At 43.4% G+C, this 26739-nt stretch overlaps 1 protein-coding gene across 8 annotated transcripts in view; it reads right to left on the minus strand.

Annotated features, from left to right (window-relative positions):
• The window catches only part of ARID1B (AT-rich interaction domain 1B), a 440654-nt gene that overhangs the window by 72152 nt on the left and 341763 nt on the right, over window positions 1-26739 (minus strand). For 6 of the 8 annotated variants that reach the window (XM_032338633.1, XM_032338636.1, XM_032338632.1 and 3 more), the window contains 2 exons: window positions 20300-20389; window positions 82-261 (listed from right to left, as the gene is read on the minus strand). In XM_032338633.1, the coding sequence (XP_032194524.1) occupies window positions 82-261; window positions 20300-20389 (270 nt within the window). The remainder of the gene's footprint in view (window positions 1-81; window positions 262-20299; window positions 20390-26739) is intronic. The other 2 variants (XM_032338637.1, XM_032338635.1) reach the window with 2 other exon arrangements.

Below are 26739 nucleotides of genomic sequence, written 5' to 3' on the forward strand. Positions count from 1 at the left end.
GATATGAAGATCTTGAAGGACTAACATACTCACAAACCTTCTACAACCTACGGTGATACGGCTTTGAGAAGCGTCGTTTACCTTGTGGTCCATACTGGCTCATCTGTGGACCGTAAGTCCCACTTGAGTTACTCTGCTGAAAGCTACTGATTCCGGGATGCATCTGGCCTCCAGGAGAAGGATGAGGCGACATGGGTGGTCCTGTCTGTTGAGGTCCATACTGAGACATCTGGGGGTTTCTTTGTGTGCCTGCCATAAAACCTAGGTGGGAAATAAATGGAAATACGTAAGAGCAGGTGACAGAATGGACAGGGAATTGTCTGGAGGGTGAGTGGGGAGAAGACCGGTGCTGCGAGACTGACTCCCCCGAAGAAGCATCTAAAGGTGTCTCAACGCCAAAGTGGGGGATCTAGGGGGGCCCCCTGGGACTCCCCTAGTCCTAAGTCTGAAGGCCCAGTGGAGTTCCCGGAAACCCAGTGGATCGTGGGCTTGAACTAGGGAAAAGAGAGAAGAGAGGGGAGGCAAGCAAGCTTAACCTCTCTTGGAGACGAAGCCCCTACAAAAAGCAACAGTAAAACCCAGGAAGCCCTCACCCTGCCAGCCTTCCACTCCTGCTGGGCCGGACACGTGGTTTGCCCTCTCAGAGCCTGATTTCTGGGATGCGTGTCTCCGGCCACCTCTTTCCGCCCCTCTTCTCAAGGTCGTGCCAGTTCCCGGCTCTCCCCTGCTCGGAACTGTTCGGCCCCCAGATCTCCTGAGCAATGATCATTCACCTTGACTCCTAGAGTGCCTCAGACTTGTGAACCGTAGCTCATACGGCTCCTTACGGGGACACTGTGAACAAGGGGCGGGTTTGGAGCACACTCTGCTATTCCAAAACAGAACTCTGACTTCCTCCCGCAAGCTACCATGCCTGGGGTCCCCCGTCTCTACCAATGGCACCAGCACTCACCCAGACGCTCCGGTCAAAAACCCGACTCCTGTGATTCCCTCCTCCCTCCCCTTGTTTCCCAGGTGTGTGCCCATCCTGTTGCTGGTGCTTCTGGAATGTCTCTCGGGCTGCTCCTCTGCCGACTGCACTCCTGCAGAAGCCGGGCCGGCCACCATCTTCCTTTCCCCGCACCCCACGTTCTACTCGGTTCTCTCCGCCTCAACCATCACCCACCCCCTACTTTGCTCCTTTTGCTTTGCTTTCACAAAGCTGCCAGAGTCGTCTTTCAGGAATAAAACAGGAAATGAGAGCCTATCTTTCCTGCATGAAACCCCTCAAGGCTTCCCAGAGAGCCTGGGAACCAGAGGCCGCCCTCTGACCACGGCCCGTGGTCTCCTCCGTGGTCAGGTGCTGCTGTCCTCACTCCGCCCCATGTCCTGTGGCTCCCTGCAGGTCACATCAAAAAGCAGAACTCCCTCCTGCTCCCCGTTCCTGGGAATGCGCTTCCACCTGCGGATTTCTTCTTATCTCCAAGGCCCCCTCCCAGGCTGCCTGCCCTGTGGCCGTAGCGCCCTGGCCCTTTCTCACTTGAATTTCTTCAAAGTGCTTCTCATAACCTGCCATCATTTCACCGTATCTGGGACTCACTCAGCCTTCCTCTCCCCACGAGAGCCTCAGTTCCGCGAGGGCAAGGATCATGCCTGTCCCACCGCTGCGTCCTAACGTGGCAGCGGGGTGCCTGGTGCGTGGTAGGTCACTATTTATTGAATGAATACTAACTTCCTCGTGCACTCCGCAGACCACAAGCACAATAAAGTGGGTGCTTGGGGGCTGCTGTCCAAATGGATAAAGAAATTACATCTTTAAATGATGCAGGACCATCACGTCAAGGCACCCCCAGGTCATCAACAGTTTAGGCAAAGAGAAGCGAGTACGGAGAATGAGCCGTGAAAAGACTCATGTAGGCAGCGTACCCCAAATCCAGACCTGTCTCTAAGAAAAAGCGAACACCATCAACCTAGCATACCAAGGGTGGGCAGTTTGAACGACAACTCCCAGGACCGGGGAGATTGGGCTGGTGAGTTCTCAAACATCAGGCGGAGGTTTTAGTCGCCACAGAAGGTTGCGGGAGTGGGGGGAGGCTTCATTATTCCAGAGAACCTAGAGCAGTAGTGGCTAAAGAGAGTCTCCTGAGGCAGCCAGAGGGGAGATGATACTCAGATCCGAAGTCAACTTCAACTTAGGGGGATAAAGGAGGTCGGACATTTATAAAGGCCACGGTTTATATTTCGGTTAGGGGAAAAAAGTGATCTTTTAACATTGCTTCTGTCAAAAGAGTTAGAGATAAAATATAAGTAGAGTTGTTCCTTATTATCCTATTCCATTTATTTATAAAGATAAGTCTTATGAAATTGGGCTCAATTGGAAGCTCCCAGATATAAATCATCATAGAAAATGTTTGCTTTTTCAAATCTGAAAACAAACAGAAATCAGAGCACTAAAATTACTATAAATGATTGCATCTTAAGATGTTTCATGAAATATTTATCTAAGCTTTACTATGAAATTCTCAAGAGTTTCATATAGAATCCTGTTTAATAAAAAATGTGTTTCAATTCCATACAGATTGTGTGGGTTTGTCTTTCTTTCTTCTAAAGAGTGACGGCTGTCTTCTTCATTAAAGAAAATAACACAGGTCAGTTTTTTTGGTTATTCAATTTCATTTCAACCATGAAAGTCTCCATGTTGAAGGATTCAGAACCTCTGATAATACAGTACATCCTTGGGTTTTTGCTGCCTCTGGGATACTTAATAGGCTTGAGGTTTATACAAATGAGTTCTAAAGAACTCATTTGGGCAAGTTATTTCTTTCTTTCTTTCTTTTTTTTTTTTAAAGATTTTATTTATTTGACAGAGAGAGATCACAAGTAGGCAGAGAGGCAAGCAGAGAGAGAGAGAGGAGGAGGAAGCAGGCTCCCTGTCCAGCAGAGAGCCCGACGCGGGACTCGATCCCAGAACCCTGAGATCATGACCTGAGCCGAAGGCAGAGGCTTAACCCACTGAGCCACCCAGGCGCCCAGGGCAAGTTATTTCTTTATTTCCTACTATTTACTCAGTCCTTAAAAATATATGCGCCATGTTCCACTTGAACTATCTCACTTATCACTGGCACTTTGCAGAAAATCAAGTGTGTGTGAAGATTCCAAAAGGTAGAATGTTAAAGCAAATTCAAATGGAATATGTCACAGCATCAAACTCCACAACTCAAAGACAAGGTTCAGTGGGGTATGGAGTCCACAGAAACTAAAGTTATGCAGCTGTTTTTCCGTGTATTGCTTCAGCAACGGCACCACTTACAAAAGCTCCCTGAACTCTTATTTTGTGTTTTGGTGAGGCTCATCTCTTCCCATGTTTTCCCCAAGACAATGAAAGGAGAAGGGTGACGTCACTCGCCTGACTCCCTTCTGAGCTAAAGTCACCTACTGGCGGTCTACTGGGAACACGAGGTCCTGATGATGGTCTTGTCTGCGTCACCAGCTCAGCAGCTGTGTGGGGAGACAGATACGTAAAGAAACACATCACGGTGTGTCCGGATCGGCCCAGCTGTGTGACCCCAGGCAAATCCTAATTCATCTGAGCCTCGGTTTCCACATCTTAAAATGAAGATGAGGTTGTGCTAAGATCGACTGGAATAACATGGGGAGGGTCTGGTGGTCTGAAATGTGACATAGGAAAGCGACTGGATGCCACTTCCCTGCTGTATGAAGTGCCATCAACCTCTTTCAACTGAATAGCCCACTCAGATGTCCTCTCTCGCTAGAATGAGCAAGCTAGTTTTGATACATTTGTTTTTTATTTAAATGCCTGAAATCCATGTTACTCTAGTACCTGGTAACTGTCTACACATTCAAAATATGATACAAAAGTTCAGGGACAAATACACACAGGTGTCTCCCTTTACCTGCCGGGGGTGGGAGGGAGACATTCCAAGACCCCCCCAGTGGATGCCTGAAGCTGCGGAGAGTACGGAATCCTACCTGTCCTAGGATTTTTCCTATGCATACGTACCTCTGATCAAATTTAATTCGTAAATTGGACACAGTAAGAGATTAACAGCAATAACTAATATAGAATAGAACAATTACTACTAAATATTGTAATAAAGTCTATATGAATGCCATCTCTCTCTCTCTCTCTCTCTCGACATCCTGTACTGTACTCACCCTTCTTCCTTCTGGGATAATGTGAAATGAGAAAATGCCCGTATGAGGAGACGAGGGTGGGAGGGGTATGACGTAGGGGTTGTGACGTAGCATTAGGCTACTAATGACTGTCTGACATTACGTCAGGAGGATCACCTGCTTCTGAAATATGGATGACTGTGGAGACTGGGAAAGTAAAACCACAGAGGGGAGCCGTAGTGGGGCAGGGGGAGGCTACTGTACCCCTCTCTCTTTCCATGGAGTTCCCCGTTCCAAGGGCAATGGTTTGTAATGTATCTTTTTGGAGATGTTCTATAATTTGTATTTGATTCTGTGTTTCTCTTATCATGAGTAAAGGGGAACATTTTGCTTAGCAGCTATTTTTTGTTTCTTTTCTAGAACCATTTATATCATTTGCCCACCTTTCTGTTAGTTACTCTATGTCCTGACTATGAAGTATTTCGTCTTACAGATACGGCTCCTACTATGCCACAGTGACACGGCCCACAGAAGCTCTCGTATCTGTAATCTGGGGGGAATGTGATCCTTCACTGAGATCAACGGTAGCATGGACCACACAGGCTGTCTTAGCAGGAAATCACTATGATCCGACTTGCATTCCTGAAAGCCAATTCTGTTAGAACCTGAGGCATGAAGAAAGGACTTGCAGGAGACCAGTGAGGAGGTAGGGCAGAGTGATCTGTAATACATAATCGCAGTTAAATGCCAGCTGTAATCCTACCGGAAAAGGCTTCCATGACAGACAGAACTGTATTCTCAAAAGGTTATTGAATAGTCCCACAGTCTAAACAAACTGTTGAAAAATTTGAAGACAAAATTTGGCTAAAAGGCAAGAATTTCTACTTTCCGTTCTGAAGACAGAAACTCTGCATGTCTATTATTTGCAACCTCATCTGTAAAACAAGGACAACTGCATCTATTTCACAGAGATGCTGTAGGGATTAAATGAGATACTACAGTGGGTACCCGGAAGAGCGGGCTTCCAATAATTATTAGCTGGTACTATTATTACACGTTCACGAAAGAAAAGCAAGAGAGGCAGCTCGTGTGGCGGCAAGAGCACTGAGCCAGGCTGTTGGTCCTGGGCTCCTGTGTCTGCTGTGCACGATACAGCAGTTAACTGAACCTGCCTGGCTTCAGTTCCACCGCCTGTTCAATGGGGAGGAGGAAGAGGAAGCAGAGTACTTGAAGGGACACTTCTAGCTCTAGTTCTCGCTTCTGCCTTCAGCACTTTTTCCCCTAGGAAAAAGCCAGTCAATTCTGTGACTTCCATGTATATTTATTTATTTGGGATATTTCTTGCTTTGTTTTGATTTTAACCTTTGTTTTGAATGAAAGAAATGTTAAAATGTTTCCAAAAACCAAATTTCAACCAAGAATTTTCTACCTATTTATGGTGACATATTTATTTGATTGTATTTTGCTTCTTCTAGAAAGTTATTATAAAACGACAGCTTGCGACATAGTTTGTGAATAGAAAAACTGACAGCTGAGAGAATAAAGCTGCTTTTTAAAAAAGGTGTGAAGTTTCGCTGGTTATGAGCCATCTGAATTTAGAAAACCAAACTTTCTAGTAAGGGAAATTTAGAAAGTATAAAATTCATTTCCTATATATTATGAAAATACATTTTATGACTGGATATATTAGGAAATTGTATGCCCCAAGTAAGTATCTAACATGGGGAAATTCAGACTTTGGCAAAAATACTAAATGATGGGGAGCCTGGGTGGCTCAGCCAGTTGAGAGGCTGTCTTCGGCTCAGGTCATGATCCCAGAGTCCTGGGATCGAGCCCCACATCGGGCTTTCTGCTCAGTGGGGAGCCTGCTTTCCCCTCCACCCCGCCTGCCTCTTTGCCTACTTGTGATTTCTGTCTGTGAAATAAATAAATAAATAAAATCTTAAAAACAAAAAAAAAAACAAAACACAAAACAGTATTTAAAGGAAAAGAGGGGGCGGGGAAGGAGAGGCAGAGAGAGGGAGGGAAAGCTATACTCGCAGAGAAAAGGTAATGCAGGCTAACAGGAAACTCTCGCATCCGTTTGGAATCAGGAGACGTGGGTCAGGAGTCGCCTCTGCAACCCACCCTGGGGACCCCAGGCTCTCTTGCGTGTAACAGCACTTCCTTCCTCCCTTACAAGATCGTTCTGAGAGTCAAATAAGAAAAGCATATGCAGAAATGCTTCTCTAAGCTGAAATCCAGCTTGAACAGTCCCGAGCTCCGCGATCCCGATCGCGCGGGGAACTCGACCACAGCAGCCTCATGCACATCCGCCGGCGAGCTCCAGAGCCACTCTGACACTCATGGAAAGTGGCGAGGACGAGAGAGCACTGAGAAGTACAAACATATGATCCTTGTCTTGGAAGGCCTTAAAATTGGGTTGGGGAGCAAACAGAACCTTCCAGCAGGGAGCGATGACCAAGGGAGCTTGCGAAGCCACTGAAGCCGGGGGCAGGCTCTGCCTTTGTGGGGCTCACGTGCTGGCGGGAGACAGACACGCAGACACATGACTGGGTACGTGATCAGGAGAAAACAGAAGTTTGGGTGCCGTGAGGGTGGAAGGGGGGACCCAATTCAGACTGGGGGCCAACTGAGGCCCGACCAGCAAAGCAGATGGCACAGTGTACGTTCTCAGAAGCTACAGTTTCACGTTCTGTTGAACCCTAGGGGCACCGGAGCAACTCCACCTGGCCAGCTCTTTCCCTGGTTAAACATTTTACCCCTTTCTCGAAGTCCTCCCCTGTGCAGTTCCTAAGCGCAGCGAGCGGCCAGTACATGGCCAGGGCTGCACCTGCCCCCACGAGGTCCTGCTCCTTCGCCACCAGCACCCTTATCTGCGCCCCGTCCTCCTGCATTTCCCTCTCAGCAGAGGGACACTGTGCACTCGTGTGCAAGGCCTGCGCCCTCACTCACTTGCCCTGAATCCTGTCCTTCCTCATCTCTCCAGGGATTTGTCGATCGTGTTTGTTCCAGAACAAGTCCCTGACTCTTGAGTGCTTCACAGAATGAAGCCCAAACTCATCAGGCCAGCACATGAGTCTTTCTAAATCTGGCCTGACCTATTTCTCCAGCTCCATCATGGTGTCCCTCTACGTTCTGATCCCTCAGACCCTTTTCTCTCCCCGTGGGCTCCAGGTGGCTTTAGATTGGCAGGTCTTGGCATGCTCCTTCGCTTAGTAAGTATTTACTGACGACCTCTCATGTGCCAGGCAATGTGCCGCCGTCAGGGACAGCTGACATTCACGGAACATGTACTACGTGCTAATACTTTGTTCTCGAGCTCATTCAAACTTCAAAACCAATGAAGACGCGGAAGCTCACGCAGTATTAAGACCCGGTCAACCACAGCCTGCAGTGAAGGAACCGATGCAGTGTGTTTGTGGGCCTACCTTATTACACTCGGCTTTGCGTATGTGCTGCCTCATAGAACAATTTCCACCCTTATTATGTGAAATGCACTCTATTAAAAATTTTTTTTCAATTAAAAACTCACTAATGGGAGGCACGGCTTGAAAACTAAGTGCCAGGCCATGTCCTCTGGTGAGTGTGCGGTTTTCCCTGTGTGCCCGCCAGGTCAGGCGCCTCCGTGCAGCCCGCGGACTCCAGTCCCTCCCGGCCCACACTCCTACCACGGCCCTCCTTTGCCTTCCAGAAAAGTGGGCACTTTCGTATGCTCAGAGGGCACCAGGTGTGTGAGCTGAGATGGAGCAGTCACCACACTGCCACCATTCTGGGGCGATGGGCCGGTTTCTGCCCCAAACCGTGAGTGCTGCAGCTCACAAACACATTCTCTCCGCATCTGCCTCCTCACCCCATGCGAGGGCCTGGGCGCAGAGCTGGAACCAGATACTCGTTTTTAATGACTAAGACAATATCTTCATCCGGAGCCCCGTTTCCTTTCACCTTACAAAAAGACCTTCATCAATGTGGTGGCCTGGCTCCTCAGTTCACAGTACACTTGAGGAACCGTTTCCAGGGAAAGGAAGACGGCTTTCCAAGGAAGGCACGGTTGACAGCGGAGACCCCCCCAGCGGATCCTCCTAAGTGTCGGCCAAATGCCTCCACTTGGTCCATCTCCACTGTCACTGCCAAGTCAAGCTGTGGCTTCACCACTTGCAGTCAGGGGACTTCAAGCCAGTTAGTTAACACTGGAGCCCCCTTCCTTTCCTGCAACATGTGCGTGACAAGCGAGTTCTCCATCTGGAGATGAAAGGAGGAAATGTTTTGGGCACCGCGCAGCTCAGGGCCTGCACACAGAGCAGAAGCTCCGGAAGGGAGAGCTGTTACTGTTCATATTATTTTTAAGACAACCCACCATTTATTTCCTGTCTGTGTGACTCCCAAGTTTCTAAACTAGCTTCCCTGTGCCAGGCTCCCCTACAAACCATCCGTCACAGTGAAGGCAGAAAGTGCTGCAAGTCCCTGGACTGTGGTGAATTGGCTGAGGTGACAAATGCCATGCCCTGTGAGCCTCCTGGCAAACAGCCTGATGCCCTTCCCCATGTAGCGCACGCTCGGTGTCCTCCTGCTGGGCCTGCCTGCTCTACGCCTCCTCCGTCAGAGCCAGTTACGGCTGGTGGCCAGCTTGCCTCAGCCGGTTGACTATCCAGAAAGCACTGCCCTTTTCCAGAGAGCTAGTTCCAGATACAATTGGCCTGCCATGTTATTGGGCTCTGAAAAGCTAGGCTTGTCAGTTTCAGGCCACTCAACCAACAGCTACAATACCGATTAGCTCTGAGTGGCATAGGACTCTGCGCACATTCTTCCTGATCTGGCAGATTCCCCAGAGTTTGCCCACTGAAATGAGAGAGACAGAGAGAAACAGAAAGAAGTATCAAGATTCCTGTCAAGGGCCTGAATTGACTCTGGGGGTAAAGAGCAAGGATCTTGACCTTTGTTGACCACTGGATTACAAGCACCACTGACCAAAGACTAGCGTGATGAACATTTATGCAATGGACGAATCAGCCCACTGGTGTGTGTGTGCACACACGGGGAGGTGGTTGAAGAAGATTCTCTTTCTGCTTATAAGGAAGACCACTCAAGACCTTGAGCCACAGGAAGGAGAGCTTGCTCTCTGGCTGGGGCCTTGTCATGGAGCTCTGGAGCTCGCGAGAGAAAAGCCTGATCCTAGCCAGGCCTGTTTCCACCATCTACTAAGATGCTAAACACTTGCCCTAATGTTTATTCTAAAGGCACACTCTGTTAATTTAGATACTTAATTACTATTTGATAATTTTTTGAATGCCATATGCTATGTACTCCATCAATAGCTAAAGATAGGAATGGCGGGAGGGTTGCCGGAATCTTACCTGGGATCACTCAGTGTGCACGTTAAGGACTGCTTCCTTTAGCATCATTCTTCTACAGATATTTTTGTTAGTATCAATGGAAAATTCCAAGACAATCTACTCTTATTTCATGGCAGTGCAAGTGATGTTAAGTCTAGGAAAAATGCTACTGATGTCTAAAATAAAGACCCAATATTAGAGACTAAGCCAGTGAGACATTTTTTTCCTTTCTCAAATAATAATAAAAAAAAAAAACCCCTCAATGTCATCTTAGAAAATTGATCTAATTAAGAAGTAGCATTTCTAAAATCTTTCTTTTTATTATTATTAGATTAAGAGAGTTTTTAGGACCTTTCGAGTATCTCCTTCAGCACTGTAGTATTTGTGGTTTATTAAGCGGATATTTTTCCTGGTTTTAAAAAAGTTAAAGAATTCTCTTATTTGGAAAAAAGAAATCTGTTTTGTAGGGAAGATTCAGTGTTACTATCTAAACTTAGCATATTAAAAAAATTAAAAGAAACTGATTTCCACAACCATTATAAACAAACCACATTTTCCATATAAGAGATGAAATGAACACAGACTATTTTTTTATGATGTAGGAAGGAGGAAAAACTTCATTGGGACAAGACAGAGATATCTTTAGAAGGACTTCAAAAATTCTCAAAAATAGAATGAAATTATATTTAGGATAAAAAGTAAAGCGGCCAGAAGGCGTATTTGGGGGAGATGAGATAGGGGAAAATAGAGTGGAGAGCTCCCCGAATCCAAGCAGGCAATGGCAGTTTGTCAGAACAGTCACTGAGGGGTTCCAGGGTCATCTAATGGAAATGCATCCCTAAGTCGAGGGGTATATAAAACCGATTTAGAAACAAAGTCATAGTCAAGCAAAAGTGGGAAATTTCAGGCTATTAAATTGGGAGGCATTTTGACATGGGGCTAAGCCTCCCACTGACATTCCTGTCCTCTTCAGGCAGCAGGACAAATTTTTCAACAGTAATAAGAGACTTTAAATCCTGCTGGAAAACATGGAGTCAAACACAAAGCCCAAATCACAGTTCATCCTCCCCATGAAAGAAAAAACAGCAAAGGCAGAGTGAGAGCGCCCAGGCTAACGCAGGGGAGAGCAAGAGAGCACAGGACCAATTACACAAAAACGGGATTTCTTTATCCTCTTCAGCCAGCAGTGAGCTCCAGCCCCATGAGGGCACCAGCAAAACACCCAAGGTTCTACAAGCCACTGGAAAGCAAAACACATTTTTCCTTTGGCACATGGACAATTTGTTTTCACGTTGGCATCCGTTAAAAATTCAGAGAACTGCCCTGTTTCTTAAGGCAGTTCAATAGAAGATGTCTCCCCACATGTGTGAAATAATGGTCACATGCTGTACCACCTTAGTAGAGCATCTCCCGACTGTAACGACAAAGCGATTTCTCATCCCAAATAGGTGTCACCTTCCCACTTGGAGAGAAAAATAGATTTTAAAGAATATTCTTGTTATATTTTAATATCCCCAGTGTTTATTTGCCTGCCTCCTTCTCTTCACAACATGAACTGCTTTGAGGAAGACAGAAACTAATGACCCGTTCAAGGCTGTCACCCAGGCCCCCCAGCGCTCTCCCAGCTGTGCGATAAGGTTAACTGGCAGAATCCGTCCCTCTTCCTTCTTGGCCACTGCAGCGTCCTATAGCCCAGCATCTAAGTTCTCCCCATCCACCGCCACAGAACCCTCTCGGCTACTGAGAGCATCTGACAACGGGCAAAGGAGAGTCAGGGGAAGCATCAGACTGATTACCCAGATGGTAGATTGGGGCAATATATCTGGCCTTTTCTTACACAATCTTTTGAGTGTTAGCTGAGAAAGTCCACTTTGGTGCAGAGAGCAAAGACAATTTTATGTGTGTTACTAGGTGCTGGAAGAAGCAAAGAAACTGCTTTTTAAGGCTTTCACAACCCACGTTCCCCTCCAAATAACCCGTGCCCGATGCTTATGTTTACTATTAGTATTTGCATAGGGCTTTGCAATTGATATTCTTTATTTTTCATTTTTCTCTTTCTTTTTTTCCCTCCCTTAGGGAGGGAGGGAGGGGCGAGGTAGAGAGAGAGAGAGAGAGAGAATCTTAAACGGGCTCCAGGCTGAGCATGAAGCCCGACCTCACAACCCTGAGATTATGACTTGAGCCAAAATCAAGTCAGTTGCTCAACGGACTGAGCCACCTAGGCGCCCTGGGCTTCCCAGTTTATAACCTTCAGATACAAGGTTGCATTTGATACATGCAACAAATCCAAAGGACACTGATTCTCACCTTACATATGGAGGAAACAGAGGTTTAATTAATTGTCTAAAGTCATAAAACTAATTAGTGGTAAAGCCTGCACCTACACCCAGGTTTTTGGGTTCCAAACTCCCTGAAGATTAAAATGAGAAAAAGCATACATTACACGAGCGCTGCAGGTAGGAGACTGAACAAGGCCATGGGTCCTTACCACCACAGATCTCTGGTGAGGGAAGGTTCCGCTGATAATCCTGGCCATGGGTCCTGAGCACAGCCAGGCTCACGGGAGGGTGCCTGGCTGTGGGGTGCCACTGTGACAGGTAATGCTTCGTTCATTTGTTCATGTAACAAATATGGACTAAAAATCCTACTAGGTGCCAGGCTATGGAGGCCTGAAGGATCAGTAAAGATGGGCGGGGGTGGGGTGGCACGCAGGGTGGGGTTGGGGTCAAGGTGTGAGTGGCAAAAATAACAGAGAAGAGTTTATATAAAGATCCTAAAAGAGGTTTGGTTGGCTGGAGATGAGAGGCAGCGGGGTGATGAGAGTGAGGCCAGAAAGGGAGGCTGGCATGGGGTAAGAAAGAGCCTCGTAACCGAACACCTCAGTGTGGCCTCCCTCCAAGGCAAAGGGGTGGGGGTGGGGGGTTCCTGGGCTATAGGGAATCCTATAATCTAACCAGCTGCCTAGAAAGACCATTCTGGACTCAGGGAAAGGGGACTGGAAGGGAACACAGCTGAGACAGGAAGAAGATCTGGGAGGCTGCTGAAGGCACCAACCTAGCCTGGAGTGGGGAGCAACCTAGGAAGAGGGAGGGCATGGCACACATTGCAGGGGTAGAGTTCACGGAACAAGATGACTAGCGGGGGGCAAATGGGAGAGAAAAAGGCATCAATGATGCCTGCTAACTTTCTGGCTTGGGAAACTAGGCAGATAATGGTCCTTCCCAGAGGTACAGACCCATAAGGCACAGGAGAAAACACGTTACTATAAAGAACTGCATGTAATACACAATGTGGAGTTTACCCAAGATCCAGACGTCCTCAAATACTTTCAGTGAAGAAGAAGGAGCCAACTTACAAATGGGGTTAACTATTAAAAGCAAGCATTAACTAGCAATTCAAAAAAATAATTGCATACAGCAAAATGACAAAACTATGCATCTTTGGTATTCTAAAATTTTAGACTGATTGATTCCTCAGGGAATGTGATCAACTATTTTTGTAGGTGATACTTGTTTTCCCAGTTTTTTGGTGAGCAGATCTCTGGATCGCAGACTTAAGAGGAATGGAACAATAACCTTGATACATGCCTTATGCTGTTCTTTCCTTCACTAGGCTAGCTTTGGCTGGGTCCACAATCCAGCCCAGAGGCAGAGCTCTGAGGGCGAGAAAATTACAAACCGCTTCCTAGATACTCTCTCTTGTATATGACCTCATATTTGACTTTATTTTCGTCTGTCACAGATTATAAAAAAAGGGGTCCTCAATTAGGAGCAGAGGCTGAATTAACTGCATGAAGATGATCACTAATGCTTTCATACGCTGATCTACTAGACTTACACAGCAGTACGTATGGAAAGTGAAACATTTTCTCTTTTTGGTAACAGCCTTGCACTGAAAGGCAACACCATTTTATCTTTGCTGTGGTCACGAATAATAAGAACACCTTCATATACAAGGTAGTTAGAAAGGTCAAGTAAGAGAATACTTTCTGATAACCAACATACCCCATGAAAACATTTCAGAATGCGCAAAATTTACTGTCCTATTAAAACTGAGAATGCAAGAGAGAGAGGAACCAAATGGTTTCTGTGGTTTGAGAAATAAACAAAAATCTTCAATCCCGCTTCCAACTCCTTAACAATCATCTTGGTGGTTTCCATTTTTGAGCTAACTTGTTCATCTGTTCTTGAAAATTAAGAAGTTAGGTCAATTAAGATATTCAAAATAATTTAAAATATTTCAAAACTAATTGTGATGTAAATATTGCCATGAAACCAGCTAGCAGCATTAAAAACTTTTCAAAATTTTTACTTATTTCCATTTAAATATTCTCAAGATATAAAGAGCCTGCTTAGGGTAAGGTGGTGGTGGAAGTGGGGGTGGGGCAATGGCCTCTAGGCAGCTCATTTAAGCCAGGCTCCAAGGGGGAGGACTCCAGCTCAGCCTGACGTCAGGTCTGTACAGTTACAGAACTCTATCTGGGAAGGATGGGGAGCAGAATTGGTAGCTTTCATCTGGTGCAGGGTCAAAATGCACACCACATCTTAAGAGAGACAGCCTACATCATGCAAATGACCTATCATGGTCAAACTGAAACAATATTTATTAATATGGAAAGATCTCCTTATTTAAGGACACAACATATTTTGTTCTTCGGTTGTTCTGTGCTCTGAAACTACCTGAAACCTCTGAACTGGTGTGAAGGTTGCACTATCTTTTGTTGTCCAGCTCAATCTTTGCTGAACATCTACTATGCACGAGGCTCTGCTACAGACACGGGGATAGAGTCGAAACAGGATTCAGTTCTGGCCCTCAAGAGCTCAGTCTAATTTATAGTTAAGAGACTCCATTTATTTTAAGGGATCTCTTTTCTTGCCCTTGGCATTAAAAAGTAAGAAAGATTTGCCCTAAGCAAACAGAATGTGCTAGAAATCTGATGAGGAATTCTATTTGGACTTGAGACAGAAGGTAATGTAGGCCACTAAGGAGGGAGGGTAAAATTATACCAAGACAGTTAACATTTGGGATTAATAAAAGAAGAAAAAAACAGGAGAATAATGAAGACATATTCTATTCAAGCTACACAAAATAGGTATGTTTGAGGGGCCCTTGGGTGGCTCAGTGGGTTAAGCCTCTGTCTTTAGCTCAGGTCATGATCTCAGGGTCCTGGGATCAAGTCCCACATCAGGCTCTCTGCTCAGCGGGGAGCCTGCTCCCCTCCCCCCGCCTACTTGTGATCTCTCTCTTTCTCTGTCAAATAAATAAATAAGATCTTAAAAAAAAAAAAACAAGAATTAGTTCCTTGTTAAAAAAAGAAATAGGTATGTTTGAAACCTCATACTTGGGTTGTACACAAATTCCAATTCACCTTTTCAGGATGGGCACACAAGAACAACATCTAATTGTCCAATCCCACCTCTGTGCCACACACTTCCTGGTTAACGGCACTATTTATATTCATAAACACGGAGGTACAGATAGAATATGACTGTGAAAATCGGATTCCAAAGACGGCAATTTTGGGACTCTTTAAACACGCAGAGGGGTCAGGGACAGAGTGTGGCTGGATTTTGTTATTTTCTCCTTGTCTGCTGTCCTTGTGAACTAGAGAGTAAACCCAGCACTCGTCTGGCTTGTCTGATCTGCCCTCACCGGTACCAGTGAAAGCCAATTCTCCGTCAGGTGGAGCAAAGCCCGTGCGCTTTGACTACGACTCTGTTTCAACCGTAAAGAGAGAGAAGAAAGGTTGTCACGTAGGTGGACAAGGATGTGGGCGTGCGAGGGTGGGGGGGGGCAGAGGGAGGGTGCTATTCAGTAATTCTGGAAGATTTCACCCAGGATACCGTCGGCGCAGATCTGACGGTCACAGAATGGTGCCAAAGAGCCGCCTCCAGCAACAGAATACATCTCCTGGCACATCACAGTCCTGCAGAAGCATCAACTCTGCTCGCAATCCATGTCCAAAAGGGAAAGTTCGGAGTGGTTCTGCTTTCGGCATATCTCAAGGACTAATTAAATCCTCCTCGCTACCGTCTAATTATTCAAATGCTATGGGATTACACTGAGGAAGTCCCTGCCGGCGTGCCAGATGAAAAGGGTTAAATCACCTACGTTAATTCTGAGAATCCAGATCTAGTTCAGACCTTCAGAAAACCACCAGTGTTACCATGAATATTTAACTAGACACCACTGTGAAAATTAAAAGGGAATTCAATTAAAAGGTTTTCAAAAAATTAATTCTGACCTCTCTACATCTGTCCAAATAAATAAGCCTTCTTGAAACGTTTTCACCTAATTGCTAATCCAATAACTAGAAGGGCATTTGCTAGTTTCATTAAGCTTAACATTTTACGGGGGTTAAAAATGCAATCATTTTAATGTTAATAATAATTATACTTATTTATCTACTCAGATGACTGAGTAGATATTCCCTCCAAGCCCTCTCAGAAAACAGGGCAACACAATACAAGCCATTTCCTACTGTTCTCTCTTCAAATTTTAAGATATACAAGTTGAAGATTATACAAGAAGGATAAAACTAACCTAAACTCATTAGCTACGATTTTCTCATAACATTTATTTTAGTATTTCAGCGTTATCTGGACGCTTCCTCCAACGTCTCAGGTGGCGTGATTTACACTGCTTGATTTTTTGGTGAAGGGCTTGAGCAGCAATTCTGCATTTTGTTATGTGAGGACTACCTAGACAAGATTTAAGATAAAACCCACTGGTGAATGTGTTACAGAAGACTGAAGTCTTGACCTTTCTTCTTTTAAACTTTATCAATAATGAAGCAGGTAAGACCAAAGAACTTGAAGTCCGTTTCTTTACTGAGTTACCACGAGGTTCTAACACCATGTCAAGGCAAACAGAAGCGCGCTGAGCTGGGTGCTGTATGGGGAGCAGACCAGCGTGCGGAGACAGCACCACAGGACAGTAAAGAGACCAGTAAATACCTAAAATGTTTTCCTTCTTTTTGTACCTGCGAACTATAGCCCATATCCATATTTCCTTGCATGTACACTCTTCATGAAAATATAGAACTGAAGAAATTCAGTCATGTTGGCTTACATACGGTGTGGGGAAATGGATCTGTGACTGATTACCTTAGACAAACTTGACCTCAGAACCACCAGATAGGAGGGCACTGCAGGGCTGCTGGATCTGGGCAGCACGCTGACTCCACACCCGACTCGGCAAACAGCTCTGGGAAGAGGACAGGGCCTTGCAGATCCCAGTGTGGTTCAGATCCTAGGACAGTTTGAGGTTTGCAAAATTCTCTACAGAGTATAGTTTATTAATACATCTTCCTCAAATGGAATCCAAGGACCAAGTAGCAAGGAACAATGGGCAGGGCATGAGCTCAGCTTCCCGAGCCTGGAGGGAGCCAGGCTTACGGGGAGAGTTACAAGCACTGCTGTCCTTCCTGAGGACTCTGGGAAACACCCAGAACATCACACTGCCAAAAAGAAGCAGGCTGCATCTGTCTCCAGGCAAGTGTTTCTAGATTCTTTGCTATTAAAGAAAATCTATCCCCTGTAGATACATGAAAGAAGTGTGCGTAACTGGAATCTTACTCTCTTATCTTAATCTTACTTCTTAAAACAAAGTAAGTGTAAAAGGAATTGATCAACTTGGTTATTTTAGTACTCAGCAGTGTGGGAGCTATGTTCCTGTCTAGCAAGTTGAGAGAAAATACGTTTTTTAAAAATGATGCTAACTCATTAATATACTTCTTTCCTCTCTGTTTATTTCCTCACTTCCTTCAATAGGGGTAGGGGGCTATATCAATTGTAAACGTATAACTGGAGTTAAATTACTTTTCAATACATGGGAGTCAACACTGGGGAATTTTCGAGCAAGTGTTTTCTCAAATCTACTTTGTACTGTATTTTCTCAAATCTACTTTGTACACTCTTGGTACATACCCAACGACAAAACAGACAAGGAAAATGTTACATTTTATCAAAGCATTATAATGACTGTTATTTGCCATTGAGACACCTGATCAAGTATCATCAAGAACTAACATTTCTTCCTTGATTTTAACAAATAATAAAGCCTTTAAAAAAAAATCATTGCTATCCAATTTTGGAGTAAAGTTAACCATGCATGGCAACTTTTTTTTTTTTTTTTTTTGGTAAAGATTTTATTTATTTAAGAGAAAGAGAGAGAGAAAGAGAATGAGTGGGAGGAAGCAGAGAGGGAGAGGGAGAAGCAGACTCCCTGCTGAGCAAGGAACCAGACATGGGGCTCGATCCCAGGACCCAGGGATCATGGCCTGGGCCGAAGGCAGATGCTTAACTGACTAAGCCACCCAGGCGCCCCATGGCAAAGCATCATTTACCACCTATTTGGAAATACAAGGTCTTCCCATTTAGGGGACGTCCAACCAACAGAAGGCACACAAGGGACACACATAATGTCTTTAGCAGCCTTTCAGAGAAAGCCTGGGGAACGTGTTCATTAAAACCAATTCAGATTTAGCAAGTTATAAAATTTATATTTGCTATTTGAAGGAAATGGTTATTATAACTATCCAGATTGTTAAGTATCCATTACCAATTACCAAAACCACACTACATACACTGAAGATAATCAGAGGGAATAACAAACACATCCACCCAATTGTTTTATATAGTGACACCAGAAGAAAACTCTGGATTTTCTTGCTAATGTATTTAAGTTAAAATTTTAGCAAAGGGAGGGAAAGGGAGTCTGAAGCAGACTCCATACTGAGCGCAGGGTCTGATGCAGGGCCTAGATCCCCACCTGAGCCCAAACCCAGCGTTGGACACTTAGCTGACAGCACCACCCAGGTGCCCCTGTTTAATTTGACTGTGTTTCCTCATTGTGGCACCATGATTCACATTTGGCTTTCTACATTTTCAAGTTCTTAAGGGCGTTATCAGTTGGAAGAGGCTGGGGGACATGGTGCTGGATGATCTAGAAGGCGTTTCTCTCTTTTAGTTCTTTGCAATAAAAGTTAGAATGGTAGGTCTTCCGAATAAGAAACCTGTTACCCTTGAACGCTTGCCGAAGAAGCGGCCTCTCCCAGTGGGGAATGGTGCTACGGGGTTATGATGAGGGTTAAGGGAAATGACAAATATCTTCATCTTAGCTCTGGGTCTGGCCTGAGCAGGTTTTCAGTGCAGGATAATTTCTCTCATCCTTTATTTTCTCCACTTCCCTGACCTGGCAGCACAACGGAGGTGCAACCCAAGGCCAAGTAAAGGAGTTTAGAGAGAAATCCCCCTTGCGTGGTGCTAGCATGCTCTCCATGAACTTCCAGATGACCAGAGACCCGAGGAATACATACAGAAGAGGGATGTGAGGTATAAGACTGATTCACAGGAGGATACAGTGGAAAGTTCAGAGAAAGAAATGCATACAACACAATTATTAGAACATATTATAGTATCATTATAAGGCAGTGGTTCTCAAAGCATGGTCCTCAGATCACCAGCATCAGCAATAGCTGGGGACTTGCCCAAAATGCAATTTTAAATGGCCCATCACAAGCCTACTGAGTCAGAAATCTGGGGGTGTGTGGCCCAGAAATCTCTTCTAACCAGTTCTCTAGGTAATTCTCATACACCTTGAAGTTTGAAAACCATTAGCTATCCCATCATTAGGTCACACTACAGTATCTCAATAAGGGAATTCATGTGTTAGCTATACATTAAATTATAATAAAAAAAGCTAAATATGTAGCGGTAGTAGAAAATAAAAATTTCATTTTATTCCTACTAAATATTCATTTCAACACGAACGATGTATAGCTAGGACTAATCCATCTTTTCACTGACATTACTTTCTAAAGCACGAGGTGCTGAGTTAAGCATGTAAAATAACTGAAACCTTTTAATTCCAATTAGAAGCAAATCGTCATCTGTACAACTCATACAGGAATAATTATAAACGTGGGGGGTCGGGAACCTTTAAATAGCAGCTCCCGAGCTAGCCACTTCTGTCTTTTGGGTGGGCGTGAGGGAGAGCGCAAGTGACACGCTCCATGGGCGGCCTGGGCGAGCCCTGACTCACAGGCAGTGGGAAGTGGCCGGCACAGCCCCAATGGTGCAGTAGGCGGGGAAAGCCTGGTCTACAAAAATCACCACTAACAAAAGCAGCTTTACTACAGAAGGAGAGAAAGGAGACAGAGATAAATAAATGAAGGCCAAAGGCCGTAACCAATGCAGTCATATGCAGGGTCAAAGTGTACAACTGAGCTGAAGATCAGAGTCTGCCTACGGCGGGGCCACGTGGCCAAGAGCTTCAGGAAGAGCCCGTGTTCTTTCTTCCGGCTCTGGCCCTCGAGAGCCTCCAACAGTGAGGAGGTCCTCTGGTCCTCAGTTTCTTGAGTTTAAGTGGAGGTGACTGAACTCGACAAGCTCTCAGGTTGGCTCTAGTTCTAAGCTACTACAATCGTACAATACAAGGTCTTACTCTGTGTTTAAATTTTTACTGTCTAAGCATCCTGGGATAAATAGTTGGTCAAAACAGTTAAACATACATGCACTCTAACATTTTACTTCATTAGGACCGATATCCAAATCGCATCGGGAACAGTCCCTTTGGCCCAGCTAGAACAAGTGTCAGGATACTCATGTACAAACTGTGCTTCACGGTGCTACGTGGACACACATGCTCCTTGGGTCTTGAACTGTGCTTGGTAAAACTTCACCTGATCTGTAAGAAAGCAGCCTTCTCTTCCATGGTTGTTTTATGTATGTTCTTTTTTTGTTCATCTGACGAAGAAACATTATCTCTAAGGAGATGCATGGCTGACCAGATTCGTGTAAGCCTTATATACTCAAAACACAAAGATATATAGACATGAACTGAAGACTAACCTCTTTCCTGTGACATTGGTGACTGGCTCAAGGCAGGATGGGGGCTGGATTCTGACTGGCTCCCGGGTGGCTGAGGAGGCATCTGACTGCCTGGAAAACACAGGAAGGGAAGTGGGGATGGGGAACCCTCTACATTAATATTGCAATTGTGCAAAACCAAGACACAGTCACATTTATTTAAATTTAACGATTACAGAAGGTACGGCCCCGTATAGAAAAAGCCATGGCTCCCAAAACAGCCTACATCATCCCTTTCTGGTAAAACGAAGAAGAAACATGGAAAATCAGACTCAGCAAATGACCTCCTGATAAGTTTCATTTCTTCCTGAAGGAGTTCCCAAGCTCACAAATAAACGAGCAGCAGAAATCTGACACAGACTTTAATGCAGCTAATAAAATCCAAGGCTAATGAACTGAATTCCCCCCTCCTGAGTTTGAACTGGTTTCTAAGTGGCCAGGCATGCACAGTGGCCAAAAATGTTTGGTTGGTAAATATTTATTTGATGTAGAAATATCAACCAATTTCTAAAAAAAAACCTTTAATCAGAGATTTAATACAAACACAATAGACTTGGGTGAAAAAAAAAACTATAACATACTACTACAAAATCTACATTTTATATATATTAGCACTAAAGAGGAAGTATTATTCTGCACCTTTATTGCTAATAAAGCAACTGCATCTATTAACATCTATTTGATTTCCGTTTATTTAATGTGTGCTCACTGTGTCTCTTCAAACTATAATGTAAGCTCCTTGAGACAGGAATCATGTCTTTTACTCCTTTAATCCCTCCATTAGCATAACAAATATTAATAAAACTTTGTTATTTAATGGCCCTTAATCTGAGCATATGAATTACGCTCAGTATAAGTATAAAGATACTTGTTATTTTTATTAAGTAAAGGGAGGCAATGAATCATGTGAAGGCAGGAGACAGGATTTTGAAATTTAAGAATCATCAGAGGTACGTGATAACTCACTTTCTGGCTCAGAGGATTAAATACATTTTGACTAAAAATATTTATTGAAGAGGGCAGCTGAAGTTAGCCCAGTCCTCAAGGTGCTAGCTCTCATGGCATGAAGAGCTTGCTGTTTTATCTTCTCATCTTCTCCTTTGCTAAAATAAACTGAAAGACTGAAATAGACGCACATACATAGCGACATGTACATACATGCGCACGGGCATGCATACGTGCAGGCACGTACCGGTCTCCCCACATCACCCCCTGGTACTACAGCCGATGATCATGCTAGGTCAAGCTACCTGCTGACATCACAGCACCCACTTCTCTACGGTTCTGTGTACTGCCACGAGAACCACCGCTGAACAGAGAAGGAAATGAATGAATTGAAGATCACCACCAATTCGCCCAGTGAAGGTCATGCTGCAGAGCCTGGGGTTTTACGCTGAACAACCACCCTCTCCTCTTTCTAACCAACGGCATCTCTGCAAGACCAGGCGGCCTGACTCCAGCCCAGGAAAAGCACGGTCCCCAGAGTCTCTCAGGACTGTCACTCATTACGGATTCTAATAACGGCTGATTCTGGCAGCCAGAGAGGCCAGAAAATGATTTTCCATTTAGAGAATACACACCTCGTTGTCAAAATGGAACTATTAAAAAAAATCCCAAATTGTTTTTGGGAGTTTAGACTTCTCGCTTTCAGAAAAGAATGTATGTAAGACCTGTGGCTATATTTCTGAGTGCTCCTGGGTTCAAACGCCCTTCTCATTCTCAGATACAGTGAGAACCAAGACCTGAATGGACAGCTGAGGACCGTGGCGCTGTGAGACCACCAGGAGTAGCTCTGAATTCACAGCCACACCTAGTGTCTTAAAAATCCTAGACAAACAATCCGGTCTCTCTTCAGCCATTCATTTTACTCCTAGACATTTGCAATAAATTTGTGTGAGCACCAAATAATTAAACGGAAAGTAAAAAAACAACATTCTGGATGAAAACAATTTCAAGGGTAAACACTGGTCATCAACTTGGCCATAGACACACAAAAGTTGCTGTGTCTACTCAGGGTCAAGTGCTTCCTATGAAATGCCCTCAGGCTCCCAATCTGCAGCCCATTTAGAAATGAAAAGCACTCTGCAGCCAAATCCTGACTTTTTAAAATGTCACCGGGGAATCAGCTGCACTAAGACAGTAAGTGCTTACATTATAGTGATTGTTTCTGTATGACAGACCGAATTCATAGACTCATGACAGCAAAACAAACAGTAATTCTGCGTTAATACAGGACACTACCACTTACGCTATGCACGCCCAAAGCACTGCTCTCATGTACAATATATCAAGTAAAAGTAAAGAAAGGCTGTAAGAAACCCATCTCATGAATTCATAAAACACTGCCACATCCAACAGCACTATGCTTGTCTGCTGCAATTCTAAGACAGATAGATATCTCTTTACGGCAACAAGAAATTTATTACTAAATCCATCCTTTAAAGAAATAAACAAGAGCCTTTTCGTGGTAAAGACAGATTTGAGCAAACTGCTTTAAGTTCCCCACGTGCTTTTACCCCCTATCTTTCCACCAGTAGTTTCATAGTTACTAAGAAAGAGCTTCACCTCTGAAGGCACAGGTAGAAGCACAGTCACAGCCCGTGATGAATCAGAAAAAAAATCTGAGAAATATAATACAGGATTAGTTTGTGTCCCTGGTCCACATAAAGAAGATATTCAGAGCCCTCTGAACCAAATGAATTAAGTAAATACCCTCAAAATCATAGATTTTTATAGGACATATGTTTCTTATAAGTAAAACCTTTTAAACAAAATTTGGTAAGTATTTTAAAAGAGAATACTGCCATGCATAGTGAACAAACAAACTTTATGGGAAGGCTTTAACATTAAGTCAGAGTTTTTAAAGAAAGCCATTTTCCCCTTGTCTATAATGATGCGAACATAATGGAAAAAACATTACAACTGGAAAAAACTATGCTGAGTTAGAATAAATCCCACCACTTTATGGCTATGTATTTATTCTCCAATGACCATATATACGATATTGTACAAAATCCTGGTGCAACAGAATGAAAATGAAGCATCAGTAAGTCACCTGAATTTCTGCTGTTGCCAACTTAAAACTCTCAGAAGTCTACAGCATGATTTTTTTTAAAGAAATTTAAATTTTACACTTACAGAAGTTACAACATGAGTATAACGAACTCCTATAAATCCCTTAGCTCACCTCCCCTAGTGTTCCCGTCTTACACAACCATAATATAATTATCTTAAGCACTTAACATGCTACCATACTATTAACTGAAGATCTTACTTGAATTGCGCCATTGTTTTTCTTCCTTCCATTCTAGCATCTCACATTGCGTTTATTTCTCCGTAGTCTCCTCTAGCCTATAAAAGACCCTCAGCCTTTCCTTATGTTTTAGGACCTTGACGCTTTCGGACAATACGGCTCCTGACACAGACATGTTTCATTTCTGGTGTTGTTTACTTGGTAAAAGTTGGGTATCTACCAAATCCCTCCAAAATAAAATTACTATTGTGCCCTTCGCAGTTGTGAGTTTCTTAGGGAAGATATTTGAGACTATGTAAATCCTCTTTCAAACTTGCCTGCATTCATTTCAGCGTCATTAGAGGAGCCCGCCTGTTACGTTTATTACAAAACTGTTTGTAACGACGATCCTTTATTTTCTTCTTTCCTTCTGCATGTATTATTGGAAGTCTATTGTAGGGAAGAATGAGCTCCTCCCCCCCACTTTGTTTATGTATTTATAAGACTATTTATTTCTATCCACAAAAACTCATGGTAGAAGACACACTATAGGATTACTTCCAGCAAATCACGTCCTGGTGTAATCCTCACGTCTTGATTGAGGACAGAACTTATAACTTGACTTTAACCAAAGAATATAACAAAAGGAACGAAATATCACTCCTAAAATTACATTACATGGCAAAATTAAAGGTGTTTTAATGATGTAATTAAAGTCTTTAATTGGCTGGTTTTGAGACAATCAAAAGGGCAATGATGATGAGCAGACCTGACTTTCAAAGAGGTCTCAGCAGACCTGTGTTTCCCATGGCCTTAAAGGCCTCACTTCTACAACCACAGACCATCTGACACTCTGCCGCCTTCTGAGGCCCTGAGCAGAGGACCTACTGGGCTCTGTCTGGATGCCTGGCCATGGAAACTGTGAGAAGGTGTATGTCTGTTGTTTTAAGCGGCTAAGTGTGTGGTAATTTGTTCAAACAACAAGAAATGAATACACTCGTTGATATTTATTTTATTCCATGGGTTAAAATCCAACATTGACATTATTTTGTTCCTAGAACTGTTCCAGCATTGGCCATCAGAAGTTCCTTCAAATCCTTAGTTTTTGGAATCGTAAGATACCACAGGCTCACTTTACATTTTTTCTGACCCTGCCCTGTAATCAAGCATTTCTCCTAGGATTGCTTGATTTTTTTACTGGAAGATCATGTTCACAGCTGAAGATCTGAGCACTAGGTGTGCTCATTATTTCTGGGATGCTATTGCTTCTTGGCCCTCTCGGTGAACAGATGTAGGAAATATACGTATGCACACTAACCCATACGTACACGCGCATCTACATTTCAGTATCTGTGTGTGTCACTGTGGGCTTATGAAAATACCTCTGATTCCAAACCAGAATTGGAGGGTATATTTTAGTCTTCCCTCTTTCCTTATTAAGACTTCTTTTTACAATAGTAAGAAACCCCAATATCATTATCTAAATCAATACACAAAGTAACTTCAGAATTACGCATCTACATCACTGTGAAAAAACAGAGCCATTCATTAGAGGACTTCTTGCCATTTTGCATTCGCTTCACATCTTGACTGGCCCTAATTGTTTTGATATTCGGATGGTACGTGAAATACTTCCATGGTTCCAGAAATCACCAAGAGATACAAAAAGATGTGTGAAAGAGTCAGTCTCCCCTTAATCCTGCTGCCCGGTTTCCATTTCTTCTTCTTTCCACTCCTCTCCCAGCTGCCCTCTATAATAAACAATCTTTTTAAGTTTCTGGTTTATCTTTGCTACATATATTTTTTCATAAATGAAAGGTATCTGTGGATACTCTTACATTATTTCACTCCCTACTTGAAGGGTAACATCCTACATAGCTTTTGGGCTTTGCTTTTCTTCTTAACAACATATCCTGAAAAGTACTTTCTGTAAGTTTATAACATTTTTCATTTGAGGAATAGGTATATGGTGTTCCTTTCTGTGAATATTCCGTACTTTATGCAACCACTTGCCAAATATGGGCATTTTGGCTGTTTCCAATCTCTTGCATGTGTATTTCTGTACTGTTTGAGATCTATCTTTAGGGTAAATTCCTTGAAGTGGGATTGCTGGGGCAAAAAAATAGATCAATTTCCCTCTGCGAAGTTGTGAACCAATTTAAATTCTTACCAGCAATGTCTGAAAGGTCTCTCTGTAACCTAACAAAGTATGTGGTCATTTAAACCATGTCTGTCAGTCTTCTATGTGAGAAACAGTATCTGAGATTTTTGAATTTGCCCTCCTGATTCTGAGTGAGTTTGATCACCATCTCATTTTAAGAGATATAAATATCTCTCTTCTGGTTCATTGAAAAATGTGGGAAAGACATGAATATTATTTCCCACATTTTTCAGTCTGGGATTTTAATACTTTTGTCTTGTAATTTTTAAGAATTCTTAATATGTCAGGGATATAATAACCTTTATGGTACACGTTGTGACTGTTTTCTCCTACTTTGTCAATTGTCTTTGGATTTTATGATGCCTTTTGTAGTGGAATTTTTTTTAAACAAAGGGCCAAATTTATCAATCTTTATTTTTATTGTCTCTAGATTCTGTGTCCTATAGAAAGCTCCTCCCTATACCAAGGTTAAAGAGGAATTCACCCCAGTTTTCTTCAAGTACACACATGGTCTCATCTTAATCTGCTGGGATTTTATTTTTGTGTATGATGAAATACAGATCAAATTTTATCTTTTCTGATCAGAGCTTTTAAGATCTACTCTTATAGTACATTTTAATGTCTAGTAAGGCTAGCTCCTTAACCCCTCAACCTACCTTTTCTTTTTCAGTGTTTCCTACCGTTATTTTTTCTATATGAACTTTAGTTATCAACTTGTCTATATAAAACATTTTGTTGATGTTTTTACTGGGATTACAATGATACACTAATTCCAGGAGAATGAATGACTATTGAGTTCATCCTATTCAAGAAGAGGAGAACATCTTTCATTGTTCATGTCTTCTTTACTTTCTTCCAAGTACATAAAAGTTTTTATGTACTTCCAAGTACATAAAAGCTTTGTGTATTTGGTGTTAAATTTATTCCTGAGCATTTAATCTTTGTTGCTACTAATTACAGACAGGATTTTCTCTAACTGTATGTCTTTTAACTGTTTATTGCTTGTGTAGAGGAAGGTCATTGCTTTTA

The sequence above is a fragment of the Mustela erminea genome, chromosome 4 (assembly GCF_009829155.1).
Source record: "Mustela erminea isolate mMusErm1 chromosome 4, mMusErm1.Pri, whole genome shotgun sequence".
NCBI lineage: Eukaryota > Metazoa > Chordata > Mammalia > Carnivora > Mustelidae > Mustela > Mustela erminea.